Here is a 27,138-nt window from a genome sequence, read left to right as displayed (position 1 = left end):
TTGGGAGGCCGAGACGGGCGGATCACGAGGTCAGGAGATCAAGACCATCCTGGCTAACACGGTGAAACCCCGTCTCTACTAAAAAATACAAAAAACTAGCCGGGCGAGGTGGCGGGCGCCTGTAGTCCCAGCTACTCCGGAGGCTGAGGCAGGAGAATGGCGTGAACCCGGGAGGTGGAGCTTGCAGTGAGCCGAGATCGGGCCACTGCACTCCAGCCTGGGCGACAGAGCAAGACTCCGTCTCAAAAAAAAAAAAAAAAAAAAAAAAAGAATACTGCATTGACCTCCCTTCACCTAGATTCAACTTGTTAACATTTTGCTACATGTACGTTAACACTTTATTTTCACACACACACACACTTCCTGTTTTAGTGTGTCATAAGAACAAGGATGTAGCAAATTCAGGAAATTTAGTTTACTAGGCTGAACATTAATTTGCTTTGCCCCAGGCCAGGCGCAGTGGCTCACGCCTGTAATCCCCGCATTTTCAGAGGCTAAGGCAGGTGGATCACCTGAGGTCGGGGGTTCGAGACTAGCCTGACCGACATGGAGAAACCCCATCTCTACTAAAAATACAAAATTAGCAGGGCATGGTGGGGCATGCCTGTTATCCCAGCCACTCGGGAGGCTGAGGCAGGAGAAGTGCTTCAACCCAGGACATGGAGGTTGCGGTGACCACAGATGGTGCCACTGCACTCTAGCCTGGGCAATGAGAGTGAGACTCCGTCTCAAAAAAAAAAAAAAAAAAAAAATTCCTTTGTCCCATCAATCCATCAATGTACTTTATAACTTTTTTTTTTTTTTTTTGAGACAGAGTCTCGCTCTATTGTCCAGACTAGAGTGCAGTGGCACCATCTCGGCTCACCACAACCACCACCACAATTGAACCTCCTGGGTTCAATTGATTCTCCTGCCTCAGCCTCCTGAGTAGCTGGGATTACCGGCACCTGCCACCACACCCAGCTAATTTTTGCATTTTTAGTAGAGACGGGGTTTCAGCATGTTGGCCAGGGTGGTCTTGAACTCCCGACCTCTGGTGATCTGCCCGCCTTGGCCTCCCAAAGTGCTGGGATTACAGGGGTGAGCCACCGTGGCCGGCCATAACCTTTTTTTATAACCGTACTTTTTAACCTTTTATAACCTTCTTATAAGCTTACTTTATACCCTTTATAACCTGGATTGGATCCAGGATCACTTACTGTATTAGTGATCATGTCTTTTTAGTCTCCTTTAATATGGAAGAGTTTCCTCAGACTTATCTTTCTTGATAGTGACATTTCGAAGAATATAGGCCAGTTGTAGAAAACCAATTTTTTTTGTTTTGTTTTGTTTTTTTGAGACAGAAGACTCTGTCGCTCAGGCTGGAGTGCAGTGGTGCCAACTTGGCTCGCTGCAACCTCTGCCTCCCAGGTTCAAGAGATTGTCCTGCCTCAGCCTCTCCAGCAGCTGGGATTACAGGTGCCCACCACCACACCCTGCTGATTTTTGTATCTTAGTAGAAATAGGGTTTTGCCATGTTGGTCAGGCTGTTCTTGGAACTCCTGACCTCAGTGCTGGGATTACAGGTGTGAGCCACTGTGCCCGGCCTCAATTGGGTTTTGACAGTTACCTCATAATTAGATTCAGGTTATGCATTATAGCAGGAGTACTACATGTGTGATACTCTTTGATGTCCTCTTTGCAACGTATCAGCAAGTGCATGATGTCCGTTTGCCCCTTTTTAATTTTATTTTTAAAATTGAGACAGAGTCCTGCAGTGTTTGCCAGGCTGGTCTTGAACTCCTGGGCTCAGGGGATCCTCCCACCTCAGCTCTTTGTCCTTTTAGTGGGAATGGTACATATATCTCTATCTATATGTATAGATATGTATGTGTGGTTTTTTTTTTTTTGAGATCAGTTTCGCTATTGTTGCCCAGGCTGGAGTGCAGTGGCGCGGTCTCAGCTCACTGCAACCTCCACCTCCCAGGTTCAAGTGATTCTTCTGCCTCAGCCTCCTGAGTAGCTGGGACTACAGGTGCGCACCACCACGCTCAGCTAATTTTTGTATTTTTGGTAGAGACTGGGTTTCACTGTATTGGCCAGGCTAGTCTCGAACTCCTGACTTTGTGATCTGTCCGCCTTGGCCTCCCAAAGTGTTGGGATTACAGGCGTGAGCTACAGCGCCCAGCTGGTACACATATTTTTAAGGCTGTTAATACATGCTGCCATTTTTTCCCCCATAGTGTACAATGTTCCTTGTAGTGTATGACAGATTGGTATACATATTTGATATATCTATTTCAGAATACTGATAATGCTGGATAAAGGAAAGATTTACCCACAGAACAATAAATGCTGCCATTAATATATTTATTAATACATGTTACCATTTTTTCCATTTGTACTAGTGCACAGTGTTCCTTGTAGTGTATGACATATTGGTGTACATATTGGTATACATATTTGAAAGTACTGATAATGCTGGATAAAGGAAGGATTTAGCCACAGAACAATAAAACAGGGCAAGAGAAACTGATGCAATTGACCTTAACTTGATCACTTTTAAGCTAAACTAGATTGGATTGTCTAATTTTGTTCACCTTTTGCATTAATAGCTTCATTCTTTATCATCCTAAAAAACAGATTTCAGGAGTATGCCACCCTCTAGCATCCCTAGGTCAGGCTGAGATGGAATTAACACATTTTGATTACAATTCCTCCTCTATTTTTATAGTGTTCTGCAAATGACAGGATTTGGAGAGTAGAAGCAGCAGTCTAATGCCACATGTCAAATTGTTTCTGAAATTAATGTCCTGAATGGATGTAGCACTGTCTAGATCAACCGTGCTTTTGTTTTTTGGAAAACAGTGTGATAATCTTTATGAATCTTCTTCTTCTTCTTCTTTTTTTTTTTTTTTTTTGAGATGGAGAGTCTCGCTCTGTCACCAGGCTGGAGTGCAGTGGCGTGATCTTGGCTCACTGCAACCTCTGCCTCCCGGGTTCAAGCAATTCTCCTGCCTCAGCCTCCCGAGTAGCTGGGACTACAGGCACGTGCCACCATGCCCGGCTAATTTTTGTATTTTTAGTAGAGACAAGGTTTCACCATGTTGGCCAGGCTGGTCTTGAACTCCTGGCCTCAGGTGATCTGCTGGCCTCAGCCTCCCAAAGTGCTAGGATTAAAGGCATGAGCCACTGCGCCTGGCCACAATTTACTTATTTTTATTTTGAGACATTAGAAAATACATAAAAATACAAAGAATAATTTATTCCCATACCATGTACCACTACCCAAAATTAACAATTAATATTTGTCACATTTACTTCAAGACTTCACTTGAAAAACAAATCGTAGATATAGTTACTATCCCCTTTTGCGGCACCTACTCCTCCCCCATGTTAGTTTCTCTTTAAAACTCCATTTTGTTCAGTTTTGCTGATTCACCAAGGAACAGGCCAGGTCCTGTCTGAAAGGAATGTGGTAAGCTTTACAGAGATAACCTCTGGAGGGAAAGAGTTGTTATGAGTACATGCAAAGATGAGCCGGTTGGTAGTTTTCCAAATCCAATTTTCTCCTACACGCTTAGGTCTTGTGGAGACATTTTAAAACATATTTTCAGACAAGTTCCAAAAAACTCCACTCCTACATAAGCCTATTTGTGGCTTCACCAAAATCACTGGCCTAGATTCCTGTCAGGTTAGTCAGAAAGAGATGGTTCATGTGCTCTCACCTACACCCAGGCAGGTTTACTAGATACCGAATCAGCAGGATAAATAAGCTAACGCTGGAGTTTGCTCAGGAGGACAAAGCGGGAAGGACTAGAAGTAAATGTAAATAATCTGTCCTTAAATGTTGAGCAAATAATTTGAAAAAGAAAAAACAAAGTGTAGCCAAAAATAGTAACTCTAACTTAGGTGTCTGCACTTTTTGCCTCTTTCCAACCACATCACTATGCTACAGTGATTTAAAACCTAGATGGCATCAAGTCACTCCCCAATTTACAACTCTGTCATGGCTTCTGCTGGCTCCTGAAGACTTCCCTGCTGGCTCTAGTAGATGAGACTACTGAGTCTGGCCCTGTATACTTGCCTGCCCTCATGACCCCTCCTCCCTTTGCACACTACCTCAAAGCTTTACTGATTTCCTTTCCGTTTTTTTGAAAACATCAAGTTTTCTGCTTGAGAAGTTCTTTTCTTCCACTTACCACTTAACTTAGTTTTCATCCTTTAGGTCTCAGAATCTCTTTGGGGAGAGCTTATCCTGGCCACCCTCTCACCTTCTTCGCTATTCCAGTGAAACCTTGTCTATTTCAGGGCATGCCACCTTCTTTTTTGTTTTGGTTTTGGTTTGGTTTTTTTGAGATGGAGTCTTGCTCTGTCGCCCAGGCTGCAGTGCAGTGGAGTGATCTCAGTTCACCACAACCTCCACCTCCTGGGTTCAAGCGATTCACCTGCCTCAGTCTCCCGAGTAGCTGGGACCACAGGCACGAGTCACCATGCCCGGCTAATTTGTTTGTATTTTTAATAGACACGGGGTTTCACTATGTTGGCCAGGCTGGTCTGGAACTCCTGACCTCACGATCCACCCGCCTCAGGCTCCCAAAGTGCTGGGATTACAGGCATGAGCCATTGCACCTGACCCATGCCATCATCTTAAATAATTTTTACTTTTTTTCTGTTTCAATGTTTTTCTTTTCTGGTTTTCCAACTAAGATGTTAGTTTCACAAGAGGGACCACGTCTGATGTACTCATCATTGCTTTTGCTAGCATCCAGCCTGGTTAATGGCAGGGATTCAATTAACAATTGATTGGCCAGGTGTGGTGGCTGGCACCTATAATCCTAGCACTCTGGGAGGCCGAGACAGGCAGATCACTTGAGCCCAGGAGTTTGAGACCAGCCTGTAGTTCTTGCTGCTTGGGAGTACGAGGCCAGAGGATTGCTTGAGCCTGGGAAGTCAAGGCTACAGTAAGTCGTAATCACATCACTGTACTCTAGCCTGGGTAACAGAGTAGAAGTAGAGACTCTGTCTCAAAAGGAAGAAAAAAAAAAAAAAGCAACAAACAACTGATGACTGGAAATGAATAAAATGAGTACAGTCTAGTTTAGAGTAGATAACCACATTAGGCGGTAGGATAGAGATTTGTAGCGCCTATTAAAATCTGTCCAAAACTCCCCCCAAAACTGACCAGGTGCAGTAGCTCATGACTATAATCCCAGCACTTCAGGAGGCCAAGGCAGGTGGATCACTTGAGGCCACAAGTTCAAGACAAGCCTGGACAACACAGCAAGACACTATCTCTACCAAAGAAAACTGTAAAAAATTAAATAAAAAGGGCCGGACGTGGTGGCTCACGCCTGTAATCCCAGCACTTTGGGACACCGAGGTGGGTAGATCACACGGTCAGGAGTTCAAGACCAGCCTGGCCAACGTGGTGAAACCCTGTCTCTACTAAAAATACAAAAAATTAGCCAGGCGTGGTAGCGGGTGCCTGTAATCCCAGCTACTCGGGAGGCTGAGACAGGAGAATCACTTGAACCCAGGAGGTGGAGGTTGCAGTGAGCCGAGATCACACCACTGTACTCCAGCCTGGGCAACAAAGAATGAAACTCCATCTCAAAAAAAAAAAAAAAAAAAGGATGCAAAGGATGCAGTGAGGTATGATTGTACCACTGCACTCCAGGCTGGGTAACAGAAGCGACACCTTGTCTCTAAAAAAATAAATAAGACCAGACATGGTGGCTCATGACTGTAATCCCAGCACTTTGGGAGGCCAAGACAGGTGGATCACCCAAGGCCAGGAGTGGAGACCAGCCTGGCCAACATGGCGAAACCCTATCTCTACTAAGAATACAAAAAAAATTAGCCAGGTGTGGTGGCGGGCACCTGTAATCCCAGCTACTCAGGAGGCTGAAGCAGGAGAATCGCTTGAACCCAGGAGGTGAGGTTCAGTGAGCTGAGATCGCGCCATTGCACTCCAGCCTGGGCGACAGAGCAAGACTCTGTCTTGAGAAAAAAAAATAATAATAATAAATAAAGGAAAAGACTGAAAGCAATGTGAAATAAATGAACTTAAGTATGTATCAAATTGGTAACGTAAGTACCCCCCAAAATAAATTATTTCATGTTACATTTTTGAAAGTTTTTTTAGGTAAAGTGTACATACTGCACAGAACTTAAAAGTAAAATTAGGGCCAGGTGCGGTGGCTCATGCCTGTAATCCCAGGGCTTTGGGAGGCTGAGGTGGGCGGATCTCTTGAGGTCAGGAGTACCAGACTAGCCTGGCCAACATGGTGAAACCTCGTCTCTATAAAAATTTTTTTAAAAAGCCAGGCCCGTGGCTCACATCTGTAATCCCAGCATTTTGGGAGGCCAAGGCAGGCGGATCACCTGAGGTTAGGAGTTCAAGACCAGCCTAACGAACGTGGAGAAACTCTGCCTCTACTAAAAATACAAAATTAGCCGGGCGTGGTGGTGCATGCCTGAAATCCCAGCTACTCAGGAGGCTGAGGCAAGAGAATCGCTTGAACCTGAAAGGCAGAGGTTGCCGTGAGCTGAGATCGCGCCCCTGCACTCCAGCCTGGGCGACAGAGTGAGACTCTGCCTCAAAAAAAAAAAAAAAAAAAAAAAGTCTTCATTTATGGTTACTCATTTCACTGCAACCTTCGCCTCCCAGGCTCAAGCGATTCTCTTGCCTCGGCCTCCCAAGTAGCTGGGATTACAGGCTCATGCCACCATACCCGGCTAATTTTTTGTATTTTTCATTTTTTTTATTTTTTATTTTTTGAGACGGAGTCTTGCTCTGTCACCCAGGCTGGAGTGCAGTGGCGCGATCTCGGCTCACTGCAAGCTCTGCCTCCTGGGTTTACGCCATTCTCCTGCCTCAGCCTCCCGAGTAGCTGGGACTACAGGCGCCCGCCACCTGGCCCGGCTAGTTTTTTGTATTTTTTAGTAGAGACGGGGTTTCACTGTGTTTGCCAGGATGGTCTTGATCTCCTGACCTCGTGATCCACCCGTCTCGGCCTCCCAAAGTGCTGGGATTACAGGCGTGAGCCACCGCACCCGGCCGCAGTTCAACTATTTTAAATCACTTCATTTAGAGTAGCTTTGTATGAGATATAGATCTCATACCATACAATTCACCTATAGTGTACAATTCAATAGTTTTCAGTATTTCAGAGAGTCGTGCCACCATCACCCCAAAAAGAAACCCTGTATCTACTGGCAGTCACTCCCCATCAGGACTTTATCACTTCTGATCTGGCTCAGTCTTCTCCTTGTCAATGCCCTCCTTGTTCCAGTTCAGTACACACACCACGGGCAATTTGCTCTCCCTAAAACATATTGTATTCTCTCTCCTACATACCTTCCGATACTCCTCCAAAGAACTCTTGGATTCAAGTAAACAAACATCCATTAACACAAGTATGTTCCAGGCGCTGTGCTAGGTACTGTTAACAAAAACGGGTTAGTATTGTTAGGACTTCCTTCATGCCGTGGCACTTCTGCTCAGCCAGCTCCCTTCGCCTAGGACCTCTCTATACGACCCCGCTATATCCCCTCCCCGGAATTCCTTCCCAACCTTCAAGGACCATCTGCCCCAACTAGTGGCGAACACCGCGGCTGTAGTGACTGTGTAGATACTTATTTGACCACTTGAAACTCAACACATGTTTGTGGAACTGAACATAGGCTGTGTACGCACTAAGGCTTCTTTCCCTGGAATCGCCAGCCCACCAACCAGCCGGTCAGAATCCCAATCCCTCGACTCCAGAAATTATTTGGGAGACGGAATTTCCGAACGTCAGCAATCATAGATTTGGACGGGCTAGGAGGGTTTGGGTCTTCAGGTCACATCTGCGCGGAGAGACCTCCGGCCTCGGTGGTCGGTGCTTCCGCTCCGGATACCCTTCCGGTTCTCCGGTCGCCCAGGTCCCGCCCCGACGCCGGCCGTGACGAAGGCACGCTGGGGTGACCTCACCCTCCAACATGGCGGCGGCGGTAGATTAGGGCCGCGGGTCGGAGCCTTCACCGCCGCTGGGGGACCCTGTCGGAAGCAACCGCCGCCGCCGCCTCATTCATCTCTTCTGGGGCAGGGGCCAGGGCCAGGTGAGGGGAGTGGGGTTCCGGGAAGGCTGAGCTGTGTGAGGAGGTGGTTTTCACCTGGGTAGGAAAGTGCCCAGAGACCGTATCGAGCCACCGGCTGACTCCCCAGTGGTTCCGACGACGCGTGAGTTTGAGTGTGTGTCTGCACCGGCGCTCCTTCGCCCGAAGGTGCTCGGAACTTAGGGGTCCGCTTCACCCAGACCGGACCTGGCCGCCCGGCCCCGCCGCTGAGCAGGCTTCTCCCGGCGTGGGGTGCCGGAGGCGGAGGAGCTCGGCCCTGGCTCCACGCCGCTGTCCTTCCCCACAGACAGCTTCACGTGGAAAACCCGGGTCCATTTTTAGGGCTAAACTGGGGAACGGCGACTTCTTTTTGGTTGAGGGAAAGGTTTTCCTGCGATTCCCTTAGGACACTTGAAGATTATCTTTGCCAGTCTTAGTCGTTTCTTTTCAGAGATTGTTAGAAGTCTTGTTTCTTAACCTTAATTCACTGCTGTTCTGACACCCATTCTTTTTTCGGAAAAAAAACTGCCTTCTTGCCCTTGGAGGCAATACAGTTCACATGGAGACATTTTTCCCCTTTGATTTATCCTCCCAACATTCTGTAAAGATCCTGTTTTTTGCTTTCATAACCGACTTTTTGAGTGGAGGCTCTAACCTAGCGTTGAAAATCGGACGGATCTGTCCAGTTGTTCCCATGCTGTTGACTGATAGCTTTGGTTAGCTCCCAGCCACTCCCTGCACAAGTGTTTGTTTATCCAAAATAGCTATCTCACTGTCTCTGTTTAGAAGTTGTGAACTAAGCTGACAGCCCTCTCTCCTTACTTTTATTTTGTTGTTGTTGTTGTTGTTACGTAAAACAAAACAAAAACTTCTATAGCGAAATTGTAAGATTTCCCCTGGAGGTTTAGTATAAAGCAGAATGTTGCTCTCTGCCCTGACTTGTGTGACCTTGGATGAGTTAGTTGCCACACCCTTCAGATACATTCTTTCTTTTTTTCTTTTCTTTTTTTTTGAGACAAGAGTTTCACTCTTATTGCCCAGGCTGGAGTGCAATGGCTTGATCTCGGCTTACCGCAACCTCCGCCTCCTGGGTTCAAGCGATTCTCCTTCCTCAGCCTCCGGAGTAGCTGGGATTACAGGCATGCGCCACCACGCCTGGCCCATTTTGTATTTTTAGTAGAGACGGGGTTTCACCATGTTCGTCAGGATGGTCTCGAACTCCCAACCTCCGGTCATCCACCCGCCTCGGCCTCCCGAAGTGTTGGGATTACAGGTGTGAGCCACCATGCCGGGTGATACTTTCGTTTTTACAACCCCCCCATGAAGTATTCTTTTCATTTTTAGCCCCCTGTCTCCCCCAAATGAAGCATTCTTCATTTGGTAATAGGCAGTTAAAGGTATTGAAAATCTTTTTACTCTGAATGGTCAGGTACTATTCTGTATTTTTTTTTCCAATGGCTCATTTTTTATGTGGAAGAGTATATTCAGTAGTTGGATTCACTTTTTATTTTATTTTAAGCTGTCTCCTACAGCAAGGACCAGTAGTTGAATTCAATTGAAAGATGTCTAAGGCTATATCCAACCAGTCTTGTAAAAAAACAGACTTGTGTTTACTAGCACATAATCTAATAAACATTTATTAAATATCACACACACTAAGCTTTTAGGACAAGTGGTTTGCAACAGTAATAATCATTATTAAAAGCATTTTATTTGACTGTATGCGATGGCTTATTATAATCCCAGCACTTTGGGAGGCTCAGGCAGGAGCATTGCTTGAGCCCAGGAGTTCGAGACCAGCCTGGGCAACATAAGGAGACCTTGTCTTCACAAGAAATTAAAAAAATAAAATAAAATAAAATTAGCTAGGCATAGGTCCCAGCTACTTGGAAGACTGAGGCGAGAGGGAGGGCTGCTGTGAGCTGCGATTGCTCCACTGTACTTCAGTCTGGGTGACAGAGAGAGACCCTGACTCAAAAAATATATATATATTTATTCATTAAATATACGTGTATATATATATATTTTCGAAATGGAGTATCACTCTGTCGCCTAGGCTGGAGTGCAGTGGCGCGATCTCGGCTCACTGCAAAGTCTGCCTTCTGGTTCACACCATTCTCCTGCCTCAGCCTCCCGATTAGGTGGGACTACAGGCGCCCGCCACCACGCCTGGCTAATTTTTTGTATTTTTTTAGTAGAGACTGGGTTTCACTGTGTTAGCCAGGATGGTCTTGATCTCCTGACCTCGTGATCTGTCTGCCTCGGCTCCCCAAAGTGCTGGGATTACAGGCATGAGCCACTGTGCCCGGCCTAAATATATATATATGTATATTTTATTGTGAAATACTTTAGGCATACAAAACACACGTTTTAAACATTCACTTAGTAGTTCCAGTCTGCATTTATCATTTTTCAGACAGGATTTTGATTTGTATCTTATTCCAAGTAAATGTTCACCAAGAGTTCTTGTTTAATATATATACAGAGTAGGGGTGGGTAGCATTTTCAGATTAGTTTATTTTTTTTTATTTTTCCTCCTCAGATGGTAATGTGCCAGTGAGCCCAAGAGGTAACATGGTTTGAGGGAGTCATATGTCACGCATTAGCATGAAACCCAGTTCTTTATGAACCACAAAAGGATCGGAGTAGCTGATTTTTTTTTAGCAACTTTATTGAAATATAATTAATATACCATCCAACTCACCATTGTACAGTTCACTGCTTTTTAGTATATTTACAGAGTTGTACACCTACCACCACAATCATTTTCATCACTTCAAAAAGAGACTCCCATACCCATTAGCAGTCATTCTTTATTACTGGCCCCTCTACTCCCACCTCTGGCAACCACTGATCTACTTTCTGTGTCTATGGATTTGCCTATTCTGGAGATTTCACATAAATGGGATCACATAATACATGTTTTTTTTTTCTTTGTGAGCCACCGTGCCCGACCCATATGTGGTCTTTTGTGTCTGGCTTCTTCTTTTCTTTTCTTTTTTTTTTTTTTTTTTTTGAGACAGAGGCTCACTCTGTCGCCAGGCTGGAGTGCAGTGGCCTGATCTCACTGCAACCTCCGATTCCCAGGTTCAAGCGATTCTCCTAACTCAGTCTCCTGAGTAGCTGGGATTACAGGTGGGCGCCACCACACCCCGCTAATTTTTGTATTTGTCGTAAAGACAGGGTTTCACCATGTTGGCCAGGCTGGTCTCCAACTCCTGACCTCAGGTGATCTTGACCTCCCAAAGTGCTGGGATTACTGGTGTGAGCCACCACACCCTGCCTGTCTGGCTTCTTTCACTTAGCATAATGTTTTCAGAGTTTATCCAAGATGTAGCGTGTATCAGTACTTCATTCCTTTTTATTGCTGCATTATATTCCATGGTATGGACATAGCACATTTTAAAAATCAGTTCATGGACAGGTTTTTTTTTTTTTTTTTTTTTTTTGTGAGATGGAGTCTCACTCTGTCACCCAGGCTGGAGTGCAGTGGCATGATCTTGGCTCACTGCAAGCTCTCCCTCCCGGGTTCACGCCATTCTCCTGTCTCAGCCTCCCAAGTAGCTGGGACTACAGGCGCCCTCCACCACGCCTGGCCAATTTTTTGTATTTTTAGTAGAGACGGGGGTTCACTGTGTTAGCCAGGATGGTCTCCATCTCCTGACCTCGTGATCCGCCCACCTCGTCCTCCCAAAGTGCTGGGATTACAGGCGTCAGCCACCATGCCCAGCCAGTTTTTTTTTTTTTTTTTTTTTTGAGATGGCGTTTCACTCTTGTTGCCCAGGCTGGAGTGCAATAGCGCCATCTCAGCTCACCGCAACCTCTGTCTCCTGGGTTCAAGCGATTCTCCTGCCTCAGCATCCTGAGTAACTGGGACTACAGGCACACACCACCATACCCAGCTAATTTTTTTTGTATTTTTTGTAGAGATGGGGTTTTGTCATGTTGCCCAGGCTGGTCTGAAATTGTTGGACTCAAGTGATCCTCCTGCCTCTGCCTCCCAAAGTGCTGGGATGAATGCATGAGCCACCACGCCTGGTCTGTAATGCTGCTTTGAGCATTCATGTGCAAATTTTTGTGTAGACATGTGTTTTCATTTTTCTCTGGTACATATCTAGAAGTGGAACAGAGTAACTGAATTTTATGTTCTCATTTTACACAAGCCATATACAGGAAGCCTCATTATTGTGAAAGTCAGATTATTTAGGACAGGATGAAAGTAAGGCAGTCGTCTGTGAATTATCTGCAAATGCCAACGTCTAAGTGAAAATATTTTTGGGTAGCTCTTAACACAGGATTGAACAATTAGGCCTGTTTTAATTGGAAAGGGAGTAGAACTAGAGTTCTAGTGTCTGGTGGGTTTTAAAAATGATACTTGTCCAGTTGCATTTTTCAGATGGGTGGGGTGAATATTTTGCCATTTCATAATTTTTTTTTGAGATGGAGTTTCACTCTTGTGAGGTCTTCACTCCCGACCTCAGGTAATCCGCCCACCTTAAGCCTCCCAAAGTGCTGGGATTACAGGTGTGAGCCACCGCACCTGGCCATTTTGTAATTTTTATTAGGATTATTTTACACTCTTTCAGAGAAAGTCCTAGAATTCAGTAGGAGCTGGTAAAGCATGGATTAGAAAATAGCTTTGGACTCCATGTTAACTTGTGGAACCTAAAAAAAATTCCCTATTCAAGCCACCGGTGAGTGATGAGACTAAAGAGCTGATAACCAAGAAACTTAATTTTTTTTTTTTTTTTTTTTTTTGAGATGGAGTCTTGTTCTGTCACCCAGGCTGGAGGGCAGTGGCCTGATCTCCACTCACTGCAAGCTCCCCCTCCCGGGTTCACGCCATTCTCCTGCCTCAGCCTCCCGTGTAGCTGGGACTACAGGCGCCTGCCACTGCGCCCGGCTAATTTTTGTATTTTTAGTAGAGACGGGGTTTCACCATGTTAGCCAGGATGGTCTGCATCTCCTGACCTCGTGATCCGTCCGTCTCGGCCTCCCAAAGTGCTGGGATTACAGGCGTGAGCCACCGTTCCCGGCCCAAGAAGCTTAATTTTTGTTGTTGTTGTTGTTAAGTTTGCTTTTTTATTTAATTTTAATTTTATTTATTTATTTATTTTTTGTGATGGAGTCTCACTCTGTTGCCCAGGCTGGAGTGCAGTGGCGAGATCTCAGCGTACTGCAAGCTCCACCTCCCAGGTTCAAGCAATTCTCCTGCCTCAGCCTCCCGAGTAGCTGAGATTACAGGCGCCCACCACCACGCCTGGCTAATTTTTTGTATTTTTAGTAGAGACAGGGTTTCACCGTGTTAGCCAGGATGGTCCCGATCTCCTGACCTCGTGATCCGCCCACCTTGGCCTCCCAGAGTGCTAGGATTACAGGCATGAGCCACTGCGCCCAGCCTACTTTTTTATTTTGAGACAGAATCTCACTCTGTTGTCCAGGCTGGAGTGCAGTGGTGCGATGTCGGTTCATTGCAACCTCCGCTTCCTGGGTTCAAGCGATTCTTCTGGCTCAGCCTCCTGAGTAGCTGGGAATGCAGATGCACGCTACCACACCCTGCTTATTTTTGTATTTTTAGTAGAGATGGGGTTTCACCATGTTGGCCAGGCTGGTCTCAAACTCCTGACCTTAGGTGATCTGCCTGCCTGGCCTCCCAAAGTGCTAGGATTACAGGCGTGAGCAACTTCGCCTGGTCTATTAATGTTTAAAATTACAGATTTTTGATTTGCGATGGATTTATCGAATGTGAATTTTTATTTTTTTCTTTATAAACTGGGATTATAGTTGTGTTCAACTCTGTATTATTGGAGTATTTAATAATTCTTTTTTTTTTTTGAGATGGATTCTTACTCTGTCACCAGGCTGGAGTGCAGTTTCACTATCTCAGCTCACTGCAACCTCTGCCTCCCAGGTTCAAGCGATTCTCCTCTCTCAGTCTCCGAAGTAGCTGGGACTACAAGCGTGTGCACCATGCCCAGCTAATTTTTGTATTTTTAGTAGAGACAGGGTTTCACCATGTTGGCCAGGATGGTCTCGATCTCCTCACCTTGTGATCCGCCCGCCTTGGCTTCCCAAAGTGCTGGGATTACAGGCATGAGCCACCACACCCGGTTTAGGAATGTCTTTTTTAAAAGGCATCCAAGGTAATTTGATGGGACAAGTTTGGGAAACATACAAAAGACTTTCATGTTGCTGCATGTTTGCTTTACATAAGAACTAATAGTAGGTTTTTTTGTTTTTTTTTTTGAGACAGAGTCTCCCTCTGTCGCCCAGGCTGGAGTGCAGTGGTGCAATCTAGGCTCACTGCAACCTCTGCTTTCTTGGTTCAAGTGATTCTCATGCCTCAGCCTCCTGAGTAGCTGGGATTACAGGGACATGCCACCATGCCTGGCTAATTTTTATATTTTTAGTAGAGATGGGGTTTCGCCATGTTGGCCAGGCCGGTCTCCAAATCCTGGCCTCAAGTGATCCAGCCACCTCAGCTTCCTAAAGTGCTGGGAAGTATAGGCATGAGCCCCCGTGCCCAGCTTATAGTAGGATTTAATAGCTGCTGTGTACCTTCTGATTATGTTTCATAAAATGTGTCTAATTCCTATAATATAATCAGCACTGGTAGCATTCTGGAACTTGGACTGGTACTTGTAATAGAAATCTAGTTTAAAAAAGAAAATAAGCCATATGTTGTAGAATTGTGGATGATACATATTTGTTGTTGAAGGTTCATGGATGTTTTACTTGTGGTTGGTTTTGGAGATGATGACAAATGAATACATAAACACAGCATGAGGTTACTCTAGGTTTCCTTAGGCTGTCTGGCTGGCTGCAGCCACAGTTAGCTTTCTTTATCCAGTTTCTATATCTCTGCAGATTCCACCAATCTCAATTGGAGAATATTTGGGGGAGAAAACACAAATAACTAAAAACAATACAAATGATACCAATACAGTATAACAGCTATTTAAATGGTATTTACATTGTGTTAGGTATTGTAAGTAATCTAGAAATGACTGAAAAGTATATGAGAAGAAGGAAGTGAGTAGGTTATACACAAATACCACACCATTTTGTATGAGGAACTTGAGCATCTGAGGATTTTGGAATCCGCAAGTATCCTGGAACCAATCCCATATGGGTACCAAGGGACAACTCTACTTGAAACTTAATAGAGGAACAAAGTGAAAAGAGTAAGGCACAGAAAGAAACAGATGGGTTACATAATATGTTTAATAGTTTGAATTGTACAAATTATAGCAGTTTCTGTTTTTTTTTTTTTTTTTTTTTTTTTTGAGACAGTTTTGCTCTTGTTGCCCGGGCTGGAGTGCAGTGGTGCGATCTCGGCTCACTGCAGCCTCCATTTCCCGGGTTCAAGTGATTCTCCTGCTTCAGCCTCCAGAGTAAATGGGATTACAGGCACCTGCCACCATGTCCAGCTAGTTTTTGTATTTTTTTTTTTTTTTTGAGACGAGTCTCGCTCTTGTGCAGGCTGGAGTGCAGTGGCGCGATCTTGGCTCACTGCAAGCTCTGTCTCCCGGGTTCACGCCATTCTCCTGCCTCAGCCACTCGAGTAGCTGGGACTACAGGCGCCTGCCATCAAGCCTGGCTAATTTTTTTGTATTTTTAGTAGAGACGGGATTTCACCGTGTTAGCCAGGATGGTCTCGATCTCCTGGCCTTGTAATCCGCCCGCCTCGGACTCCCAAAGTGCTGGGATTACAGGTGTGAGCCACTGCACCTGGCCTAATTTTTGTATTTTTAGTGGAGACGGGGTTTCACTGTGTTGGCCAGGCTGGTCTCGAACTCCTGACCTCGTGATCTGCCTGCCTTGGCCTCCCAAAGTGCTGGGATTACAAGCATGAGCCATCATGCTTGGCCTAAATATCTGCCTTTTAGATATGAAATAGTCTGTTGGTGAGCTTATAGTGGGATGGACTTGAGCCCCTTGTCCCTTGCTTCTACAAAAGCTTTAGATGATGGTCCCAGCTCATAATTACTTTTCATCCAATCTAGCTTTTTGTTTTTTCCCCCATCCGTTCTCAAAACTGACAAATTTGCTTCTTTCAGTACTCTGGGTCTGTGATACTATGAAAACCACCTTGTTTTGCTACCGTATCGTCCCGTATTACTAGTGTTAGTGTTTTCACTTCTGCATTCCTCTCACCTAGTACATTGCCTGGCATGCAGTAAATATGTGTTGAATAAATACAGTTAAGGGCTAAGAGGAAGTGAAGATGGTGTACCCAATTAAGTGGTTGTGATGTTAACTAGCTGTATGATTTTAGGCAAATAAATTGTTCTTGTTCCTCCATCTATAAAATTGAGACTATTGGCCAGGCGTGGTGGCTCACGCCTGTAATCCCAGCACTTTGGGAGGCTAAGGCAGGGGGATCATGAGGTTGAGAGATCGAGACTGTCCTGGCTAACACGGTGAAACCCTGTCTTTACTAAAAATACAGAAAATTAGCTGGGCGAGGTGGCGGGTGTCTGTAGTCCCAGCTCCTTATGAGGCTGAGGCAGGAGAATGGCCTGAACCTAGGAGGCGGAGCTTGCAGTGAGCTGAGATCACACCACTGTACTCCAGCCTGGGCGACAGAGCGAGACTCCGTCTCAAAAAAAAAAAAAAAAAAAGAAAAAGAAAAGAAAAATGCTTTAGAAACAGTGTCATGAAGATGTAATTTATATATGATGTTTATTAGAAATGCTGAAGTCCATCCAGGCACGGTGGCTCATGCCTATAATCCCACCACTTTGGGAGGCTGTGGTGGGTGGTTCAGGAGGTCAGGAGATAGAGAACATCCTGGCTAACACGGTGAACCCTGTCTCTACCAAAAATTACAAAAAATTAGCCGGGCTTGGTGACACACCCCTGTAGTCCCAGCTACTTGGGAGGCCAAGGCAGAAGAATCGCTTGAACCCAGGAGGCGGAGGTTGCAGTGAGCCAAGGTCGTGCCACTGCACTCTAGCCTGGGTGACAGAGAGACTCTGTCTCAAAAAAAAAAAAAAAAATGCAAAAGTCCATTGTGCAATATATTTATTAGACACTGCAGCATGTTGCAAAGGAAGTGGGTTTCCCTCCCATTTTGTGCTTAGAGACCTGACCCTGTAGTAGTGCTGTGGAGTTTACACTTGGCATATTGTGAATACTTTTGCCCTATAATTTAATACAAATGTGCTAGTTATATAATAGTGTTCTTGGGATGTGACTTTTCCCCCATTTAACCATAGGCCTGAAGGAGCTGGTTCGTTGCTACACAACTGGAAGCTCAAGCTAAATTAGAAGTTGGGGCCAGATATGGTGGCTCACGCTTGTAATCCCAGCAATTTGGGAGGCTAAAGTGGGAGGATCACTTGGGGCCTGGAGTTTGAGACCAGCTGGGGCAGCATAGTGAGACTCCATCTCTATAAAAAATTTAAAAATTAGGCCGGGTGCAGTGGCTCACATCTGTAATCCCAGCACTTTGGGAGGCCGAGGCGGGTGGATCACGAGGTCAGGAGATCGAGACCATCCTGGCTAACACGGTGAAACCCTGTCTCTACTAAAAATACAAAAAAAAACAGCTGGGCATGGTGGCGGGCGCCTATAGTCCCAGCTACTTGGGAGGCTGAGGCAGGAGAATGGCGTGAACCTGGGAGGTGGAGCTTGCAGTGAGCTGAGATCGCGCCACTGCACTACAGCCTGGGCAACAGAGCGAGACTCCGTCTCAAAAAAAAAAAATTTTTTTTTAATTAAAAAAAAAATATTGAATGGATATTTTATACTGTAGGTCTGGTATGTTTATAACTAGAATGACAAATATGCATTTAAAGTCTGAAAACTCTATACTAGATTTAAACGAATAAATATAATCCTTCAAATATATAGATATATGGGCTTTAACATATAGAGTTAAAGATAGAAGATAATGAAATTCATGATTAAGATTACATTTATAATTAGACAATCAGGTTTTACAAGAAAATTTGGAGAACATTACGCTAAAAATCAAATTTGGAAACTCGGTGATATGTAGTTTGTCTCTGGCTTTTGGGTTGGTAATCAACTTCAGCGATATGGATTCTTGGTAAATACAAGAAATTTGAGGCCGGGCGCGGTGGCTCAAGCCTGTAATCCCAGCACTTTGGGAGGCCGAGACGGGCGGATCACGAGGTCAGGAGATGGAGACCATCCTGGCGAACACGGTGAAACCCCATCTCTACTAAAAAATGCAAAAAAAACACTAGCCGGGCGAGGTGGCGGGCGCCTGTAGTCCCAGCTACTCGGGAGGCTGAGGCAGGAGAATGGCGTAAACCCGGGAGGCGGAGCTTGCAGTGAGCTGAGATCCGGCCACTGCACTCCAGCCTGGGCGACAGAGCCAGACTCCGTCTCAAAAAAAAAAAAAAAAGAAATTTGAATACAACAAATCAGAGAACATCAATTTTTTTTTTCTTTTAATTAGAGACAGGGTGTTACCCTGTCACTCAGGCCGGAGTGCAGTGGCATTATCACAGGCTCACTGCAGCCTCAATCTCCTGGGATCAAGCTAGCTTCCTGCCTCAGCCTCCCACAGTATTGGGATTATGGGCATGAACCTGTTCTCGGCTCATCAATTTTTTGGGGGGATGGGGTAAATGGAGTCTAGCGTCTAGCTCTGTCACACAGGCTGGAGTGCAGTGACGTGATTTTGGCTCACTGCAACTTCCACCTCCCAGACTCAAGCAATTCTCTTGCCACAGCCTCCAGAGTGGCTGGTATTATAGGCACACGCAACCACGCCTAGCTAATTTTTGTATTTTAGTAGGGATGGGATTTCACCAGGTTGCCCAGGCTGGTCTCAAACTCTTGACCTCAGGTGATCCGCCTGCCTCAGCCTTCCAAAGTGCTGGGATTACAGGTGTGAGCCACCACGCCTGGCCAATTCTTTAAAGCATTTATTCAAAAATAAATACTTTCTTATTCCTGTCACCAAAGAAATACTGAGACTTTTATTTTTTATTTTTTAGCAAAAGAGTGTTGTTGCTAAAGGGACTTTTTTTTTTTTTTTTTTTGAGACGGAGTCTTGGTCTGTCACCCAGGCTATAGGGCAGTGACACGATCTCGGCTCACTGCAACCTCTGCCTCCCAGGTTCAAGTGATTCTCCTGCCTTAGCCTCCTGAGTAGCTGGGATTCCAGGCACCTGCTACCACACCCGGCTAATTTTTATATTTTTAGTAGAGACGGAGTTTCACCATGTTGGCCAGGCTGGTCTTGAACTCCTGACCTCAGGTGATCCACCCACCTCAGCCTCCCAGAGTGCTGGGATTACAGGTGTGAGCCATCATGCCTGGCCGCCGAAGAGACTTCTAAAAGCTTAGATGGTTATTAATGTTATTAATTTTGTCTGTTCTTCCCCCCTTTTTTTTCTTTCTTTCTTTTTTGTTTTTTTCTGTTTTTTTTTTTTGAGATGAAGCTTTGCTGTGTCATCCAAGCTGGAGTGCAATGGCGTGATCTTGGCCCACTGCAACTTCTGCCTCCCTGCTCTGAGCAATTCTCCTGCCTCAGCCTCCTGAGTAGCTGGGATTATAGGCACCCGCCATCATGCTCAGCTAATTTTTGTATTTTTGTAGAGATGGGGTTTCACCATGTTGGCCAGGCTGGTTTTGAACTCCTGACCTCAGGTGATCCGCCTGCCTCAGCCTCCCAAAGTACTGGCATTACAGGCGTGAGCCACTGTGCCTGGCTGACTCTTCTTATTTTCATTCTTCTTGACATGTTACTACGTTTGACACAGTTGTTCACTGCCTTCTTATTGAAATGCCTCCCTGACTTCTGTGATCACAGTCTTTCCTGGTTTTCTTTCTACCTTTCTGTTTCAATCTGGACTGAAAGGGTTGCTCTTCCAGCTTCTCATCTTTTGACTACCCCTTAAATGTTAGTGAATTCTATTGTGTTCTTTTTAAGATTATACCAGTATTTCTGAACATATTTTGTAACCCATGTCTCCTTTATTAAAATAAGGTAAATAAAAATTTCCCAGGCTGGGCACGGTGGCTCACGCCAGTAATCCCAGCACTTTGGGAGGCCGAAGTGGGTGGATCACGAGGTCAGGAGATCGAGACCATCCTGGCTAACATGGTGAAACCCCATCTCTACTTAAAAAAAAAAAAAATCACCGGCCGGGCGCGGTGGCTCAAGCCTGTAATCCCAGCACTTTGGGAGGCCGAGACGGGCGGATCACGAGGTCAGGAGATCGAGACCATCCTGGCTAACACGGTGAAACCCTGTCTCTACTAAAAAATACAAAAAACTAGACGGGCGAAGTGGCGGGCGCCTGTAGTCCCAGCTACTTGGGAGGCTGAGGCAGGAGAATGGCGTGTACCCGGGAGGCGGAGCTTACAGTGAGCTGAGATCCGGCCACTGCACTCCAGCCTGGGCGACAGAGCATGACTCCGTCTCAAAAAAAAAAAAAAAAAAAAAATCAGCCGGCATGGTGACGGGTGCCTCTAGTCCCAGGTGCTCCGGAGGCGGAGGCAGGAGAGTGGCCTGAACCTGGGAGGCAGAGGTTGCTGTGAGCCGAGATCGCACCACTGCACTCCAACCTGGGTGACAGAGCAAGACTCTGTCTCAAAAAAAAAATTTTCCCTGGCTTCTATTCTGCTGGCGTTGGCGGTGGGAGGCATGTTCTTTTCCTTCTTGTCCCAGCACTGAGAATCACTGCTGCAAACAAGATTGAAAATTTACTGAGCCTTACCTTCTATAGTCTGTAGTCTGAAAATAATAGGTGATTTTCGTTTTCTTTTTTTTTTTTTTTTTTTTTTTTTGAGACGGAGTCTCGCCCTGTTGCCCAGGCTGGAGTGCAGTGGCGCGATCTCGGCTCACTGCAAGCTCCGCCCCCTGGGTTCACGCCATTCTCCTGCCTCAGCCTCCTGAGTAGCTGGGACTACAGGCGCCCGCCACCGCGCCCGGCTAATTTTTTGTATTTTTAGTAGAGACGGGGTTTCACTGTGGTATCGATCTCCTGACCTTGTGATCCGCCCGCCTCGGCCTCCCAAAGTGCTGGGATTACAGGCTTGAGCCACCGCGCCCGGCGTGATTTTCGTTTTCTAAGTCTGAAAGTATATTGAATATTCTTTTACAAACTATACTTCTCCTGCTATTTTGACACACCCCTCCCATTGAAAATCATTGTTCTCCATTCACTTTTTTTTTTTTTTTTTTTTTAAAAAAAGACAGGATCTTGCTTTGTAGCCCAGGCTGGAGTGCAGTGGCGCACTCTCAACTCACTGCAACCTCTGCCTCCTGGGTCCCAGTTCAAGCAATTCTCCTGCCTCAGTCTCCCAAGTAGCTGGGATTACAGGCATGTGCCACCATGCCCAGCTAATAGAGACAGGGCTTCACCATGTTGGCCAGGATGGTCTTGAACTCTTGACCTTGTGATCTGCCTGCCTTGGCCTCCCAAAGTGCTGGGATTAGAGGCGTGAGCCACTGCTCCTGGCCATTCATGCTTTTTAGGTAATTCAGTTGACTTATATTTACAAAGAATACTTAGAATTTTGTATCTCCAGGCTAGACCTCTTTCTTTCTTTCTTTTTTTTTTTTTGAGACGGCGTCTCGCTCTGTCACCCAGGCTAGAGTGCAGTGGCGCAATCTCGGTTCACTGCAAGCTCCGCCTCCTGGGTTCAAGTGATTCTCCTGCCTCAGCCTCCTGAGCAGCTGGGACTACAGGTGCCCCCCATCACGCCCGGCTAATTTTGTCTATTTTCAGTAGAGACAGGGCTTCACTGTGCTAGCCAGGATGGTCTCGATCTCCTGACCTCGTGATCCACCTACCTGGGCCTCCCAAAGTGCTGGGATTACAGGCGTGAGCCACCACTCCCTGCCTCTTAAAGACCTTTATATCCAACTGCTTATTCTGTATCACTATCTGGATGACCTGTAGGTACTTGAAAATTCAGTTTAGATGCCCCTCAACTTACAGTGGGGTTACATCCTGAGAAACCCTTTGTAAGTGTAAAATATATGTTGAAAATGCATGTAATACACCTACCAAATATAACAGCCTATGTTTAAAACACATTAAGCAAAAAATGTTTTTTTAAAATTTTTTGTAGAAATGGGATTTTGCCATGTTGCCCAGGCTTGTCTCAAACTCCTAAGCTCAAGTGATCCCTCTGCCTTGGCCTCCCGAAGTGCTAGGATTACAGATGTGAACCACTGTTCCCAACCACACATTAAGCACATTTAAGTGTGCTTAAAACACATTAGCCTGCAGCTGTGTAAAATCATGAACTATAAAACTATTTTATAGTAAAGTGTTGAATATCTTATCAAATTTCTTTTTTTTTTTGAGACAGAGTGTTGTTCTTGTTGCCCAAGCTGGAGTGCAGTGGTGTGATCTCAGCTCACTTCAGCCTCTTCCTCCCGGGTTCAAACAATTCTCCTGTCTCAGCCTCCCAAGTAGCTGGGACTACAGTCGCACGCCACCACGACTGGCTAATTTTTGTATTTTTACTAGAGATGGGATTTTGCCATGTTGGCCAAGCTGATCTTGAACTCCTGGCCTCAGGTAATCCACCTGCCTCAGCCTCCCAACATGTGGGGTTGCAGACATGAGCCACTGCACCCGGCCATCAAATTTCTTGAATACCGTATTGAAAGTGAAAAAACAGAGTGGTTGTATGGATAGTTGAAGTTCAGTTTCTACTGAATGCATATCCTGTTCGCACTGCCATCATAAAGTGAAAAAATTGTAAGCCAAACTGTCGTAAGTCGGGGACTGTCTGTATACCCTAAAGTGATTTCCTTATCTTTCCCCAAACTAGCTCTTCCTATATTATCTGGTTTGAGAAATAGGAGTAATACCACTTACCTTACAGCTTCGTGGGTCGGTCACTCACTGAGTTAACCAACAGATCTTTGAATTCCTAACCTTTTTCCTATCCATCCTCCCTTTTCAGTGTTCTGTTCCTATGCTAGTTCATGCCTTCTTATATCTCTTGCTGAAGTTTTCCATATTCTCCTAACTTGTCTCCTTGCCTCTACTCTCCAGTCTGTCTTCCTTACCACCTCCAGTATGATTTTTTTTTTTTTTTTAAGACATGGTCCTGCTTTGTCACCCAGGCTGGAGTGCATTGGTATGTGATCATAGCTCCCTGTAACCTCAAGCTCCTGGGCTCAAGTGATCCTCCTGCCTTATCAGCCTCCCAAGTAGCTAGTACTACAGGTGCATGCCACCACACCCAGGGCTAATTTTATTTTTTGTAGAGACAGGGTCTCACCGTGATGTCCAGGCTGGTGTTGAATTCCTGACCTCAAGTGATCCTCCTGCCTTGGCCTTCCACAGTGTTGGAATTATAAGCATGAGCCACTGTGCCAGCCACTTATATCTATAGCCTTTTTATTCTGTATATTTCAAATTCTGCTTGTATTTTTAAAAATTGTTTATCATTCTAGGATATTTATCTTAGTTTGCTTATCACAGATCTTAAATTTTGTCAACATTGCCTCTTTTTCCAGTCTGTGTTTTTGTTACATGTATTTTTGTTTACCTCTGTTTGAAAACTCCTGAGGTCTGGTGATTTATCATATTTGTGTTCATGTCTAATGCCTATAGAGTACCTTGCAGCTTAAAAAATGTGTGTTGAATGAACACACAAAAAGTTACCGAAAAGCTTTATCTTCTATTTCTTTTTGTTTTAGTTATTGAGACAGGGTGTTGCTCTGTTACCTAGGCTGGAGTACAGTGGTGTGATCATGGCTCACTGCAGCCTCTACCTCCTGGGCTCAAGCAGTCATCCCATCTCAGCTTCCAAGTAGCTGGGATTATAGGTGTGCACCAGATACCTGGCTAATTTTTAAAATTTGTGTAGAGACAAGGTTTTACCATGTTGTCACGCTGGTTTCAAGCAATCTACCTGCCTCTGCCTCCCAAAGTGCTGAGATTACAGATATGAGCCAGCACACCTAGCTTTTTGTCTTCTCTCTCTCTCTTTTTTTTTTTTTTGAGACGGAGTCTCGCTCTTTCGCCCAGGCTGGAGTGCAGTGTTGTGATCTTGGCTCACTGCAAGCTCTGCCTCCCGGGTTCACGCTATTCTCCTGCCTTAGCCTCCCGAGTAGCTGGGATTACAGGCGCCCGCTACCATGCCCGGCTAATTTTTTGTACTTTTAGTAGAGACAGGGTTTCACCGTGTTAGCCAGGATGGTCTCAATCTCCTGACCTTGTGATCTGCCTGCTTCAGCCTCCCAAAGTGCTGAGATTACAGGTGTGAGCCACTGTGCCCGGCCCCTGTCTTCTCTTTTTTTAAGACAGGGTCTTGCACTGTTTCCCAGGCTGCTGTGCAGTGGTGCAGTTGTAACTCACTGCAGTCTTGACCTCCTCGGCTCAAGCAATCCTCCTGCCTCAGCTTCCTGAGTAGCTGGGACCATGGGCAGGCCCTACCACGCCCAGCTAATGTTTTAAATATTTTTGTAGAGATGGAGTCTTGATATATTGCCCAGGCTGGTCCTGAACTCCTGGCCTCAAGCAGTGGGGTCCTGAATTCCCACCTCAGCCTTCTAAAGTTCTGGGATTACATGTGTGAGCCACCATGCATTGCCTATGTCCTTATTTAATAAGTTTTTTTTTTTTTTGGTTTTCTTTTTTTTTTTCTTTTCCTTTTAAACTGTTTTCCTAAAAACTAAGATACAAACAGACTCATTAGCCTAGGCCTACACAGAGTCAGAATTATTAATATCACTGTCTTCCACCTCCTAACCTTGTCCCACTGGACAGTTTTCAGGGGCAGTAACACCCATGGAGTTGACATTTCCAGTAACAATGCCTTTTTCTGGAATCCCTCCTGGAGGACCACCTGCCCTGAGACTTTTACAGTTCACTTTTTTTTTTTAATAGGTAGGAGTACACTCTAACAATAAGTGTAGTAAATACATAAACCAGTAAGTCATCTAATATTATCAAGTATTATGTACTGCATGTAATTGTACGTGCAATACTTTTTTTTGAGACGGAGTCTTACTCTGTCGCCAGGCTGAAGTGCAGTGGCTTGAACCCGGGAGGCAGAGGTTGCGGTGAGCTGAGATTGCGCCACTGCACTCCAGCCTGAGCAACAAGAGTGAGACTCCACCTCAAAAAAAAAAAAAAAAGAACACTCCAAGAGTTGCACAAGACATTTTGGTGTGAAACAACTTAAAGTGGCATGTAATAAACTTTAAACTGAAAACATTACTTTTCTGTTCTTAGGTTTTACACATCCATAAGTAGACCTTTTTGGAGCCTCACCAGCCAATTCAATGGCGTCCTCTTCTACTGTGCCTCTGGGATTTCACTATGAAACAAAGTATGTTGTTCTCAGCTACTTGGGACTCCTCTCTCAAGAGAAGCTGCAAGAGCAACATCTTTCCTCACCCCAAGGTATTATCTTTGGCTTATGGTGGTTGTAGTAAATTGTAACAAGAACTTTATATATAAAAGTGTATGTATCTAATTTATATGTATGGTTATCAAATAGTACTAATAAGCCTGTAAGAATAACCTGTTATGGCTGGGCGTGGTGGCTCACGCCTGTTGTGCCAGCGCTTTGGGAGGCCAGTGTGGGCAGATCACGAAGTCAGGAATTTGAGACCAGCCTGGCCAACACGGCGAAACCCTGCCTCTACTAATAATAAAAAAATTAGTTGGGCATGATGGCATGTGCCTGTAGTCCCAGCTTCTCAGGAGGCTGAGGCAGGAGAATCGCTTGAACCCAGGAGGCAGAGGTTGCAGTGAACAAAGATCACACCACTGCACTCCAGCCTGGGCAGTAAAGTGAGACTCTGTCTCAAAAAACAAACAAACAAACAAAAAAAGAATAACTGTTATGCCATTCTTTCCATTTCCAGGAGCAAAAAAAAAAAAAAGTATTTTTTTTTTTTGAGACGGAGTCTCACTCTCTCTCTAAGGCTAGAGTGCAGTGGCATGATCTTGGCTCACTGTGACCTTCACCTTCTTCGTTCAAGCGATTCTGCCTCAGCCTCCCGAGTAGCTAGGATTACAGGTGCGCACCACCACACCCAGCTAATTTTTATATTTTTAGTAGAGAGAGGTTTTGCCATGTTGGCCATGCTGTTCATAGAACATGTACATGATCCTGTCTATTCCTCCATATCTCACTATCATTTTCCTAGTTTATCTCCATTTGTCTGTTTGTGAAACCCTCTGTGACATTTCTGTTTTTCTTTTTTGAGACGGAGTCTTGTTCTGTTGCCCAGGCTGGAGTACAGTGACACGATCTCAGCTCACTGCAACCTCCGCCTCCTGGGTTCAAGCGATTCTTCTGTCTCAGCCTTCTGAGTAGCTGGGACTACAGGCGCATGCCACCATGCCTGGCTAACTTTTTTTTTGTATTTTTGGTAGAGGTGGGGTTTCACTGTGTTAGCCAGGATGGTCTTGATCTTCTGACCTCGTGATCCACCCATCTCAGCCTCCCAAAATGCTGGGATTACAGGCGTGAGCCACCGCGCCTGGTTGACATTTCTTTTTTTATTTTAATTTTTTGAGGTAGAGTCTCGTTCTGTTGCCAGGCTGGAGTGCAGTGGCGATCTTGGCTCACTGCAACCTCTGACTCCTGGTTCAAGCAATTATCCTGCCTCAGCCTCCGGAGTAGCTGGGATTACAGGTGCGTGCCACCACGCCCAGCTAATTTTTGTATTTTTAGTAGCGACAGAGTTTCACCGTGTTAGCCAGGCTGGTCTCAAACTCCTGACCTCAGGTGATCCACCAGCCTTGGCCTCCCAAAGTGCTGGGATTATAGGCGTGAGCTACCAGGCCCGGCCGACATTTTTTAATCATTCAGTTCACCCTTTCTTCTTCTCTGTTTAAGCCGCTAAATAAACTTTTCACCAGATAGCAAATTTTAATTCATTTTTTATCTATATGTATATTCTGTTTTTTAATTTTCAACAACTGGCAAATGTGAAAGAATACCTGAGGCCGGGTGCGGTGGCTCACGCCTGTAATCCCAACACTTTGGGAGGCTGAGGCGGGCGGCTCACGAGGTCAGGAGATCGAGACCATCCTGGCTAACATGGTGACACCCCGTCTCTACTAAAAATACAAAATATTAGCC

The 27,138-nt window shown here is 45.4% G+C and overlaps 1 protein-coding gene and 1 non-coding gene across 23 annotated transcripts in view; one reads left to right on the top strand and one right to left on the bottom strand.

Annotated features, from left to right (window-relative positions):
• Nucleotides 1–7,939: 7,939 nt before the first annotated feature.
• Nucleotides 7,940–27,138, top strand: part of BCL2L13 (BCL2 like 13) — a 96,297-nt gene continuing 77,098 nt past the window's right edge. For 14 of the 22 annotated variants that reach the window (XM_077950880.1, XM_002798265.4, XM_015149668.3 and 11 more), the window contains exons 1-2: nucleotides 7,940–8,085; nucleotides 25,275–25,445. In XM_077950880.1, the coding sequence (XP_077807006.1) occupies nucleotides 25,362–25,445 (84 nt within the window). In that variant the 5' untranslated portion in view covers nucleotides 7,940–8,085; nucleotides 25,275–25,361. Of the gene's footprint in view, nucleotides 8,086–25,274; nucleotides 25,446–27,138 lie in introns of those variants that run through there. The other 8 variants (XM_077950890.1, XM_077950893.1, XM_077950886.1 and 5 more) reach the window with 2 other exon arrangements.
• On the bottom strand, nucleotides 10,619–10,723 carry LOC114670708 (small nucleolar RNA U13). Its single transcript, XR_003720402.1, has one exon. It is a non-coding gene; the product is annotated as a small nucleolar RNA U13 (small nucleolar RNA).

This window comes from Macaca mulatta, chromosome 10 (genome assembly GCF_049350105.2).
Source record: "Macaca mulatta isolate MMU2019108-1 chromosome 10, T2T-MMU8v2.0, whole genome shotgun sequence".
NCBI lineage: Eukaryota > Metazoa > Chordata > Mammalia > Primates > Cercopithecidae > Macaca > Macaca mulatta.
This window is presented reverse-complemented; position numbering and strand designations above follow the sequence as displayed.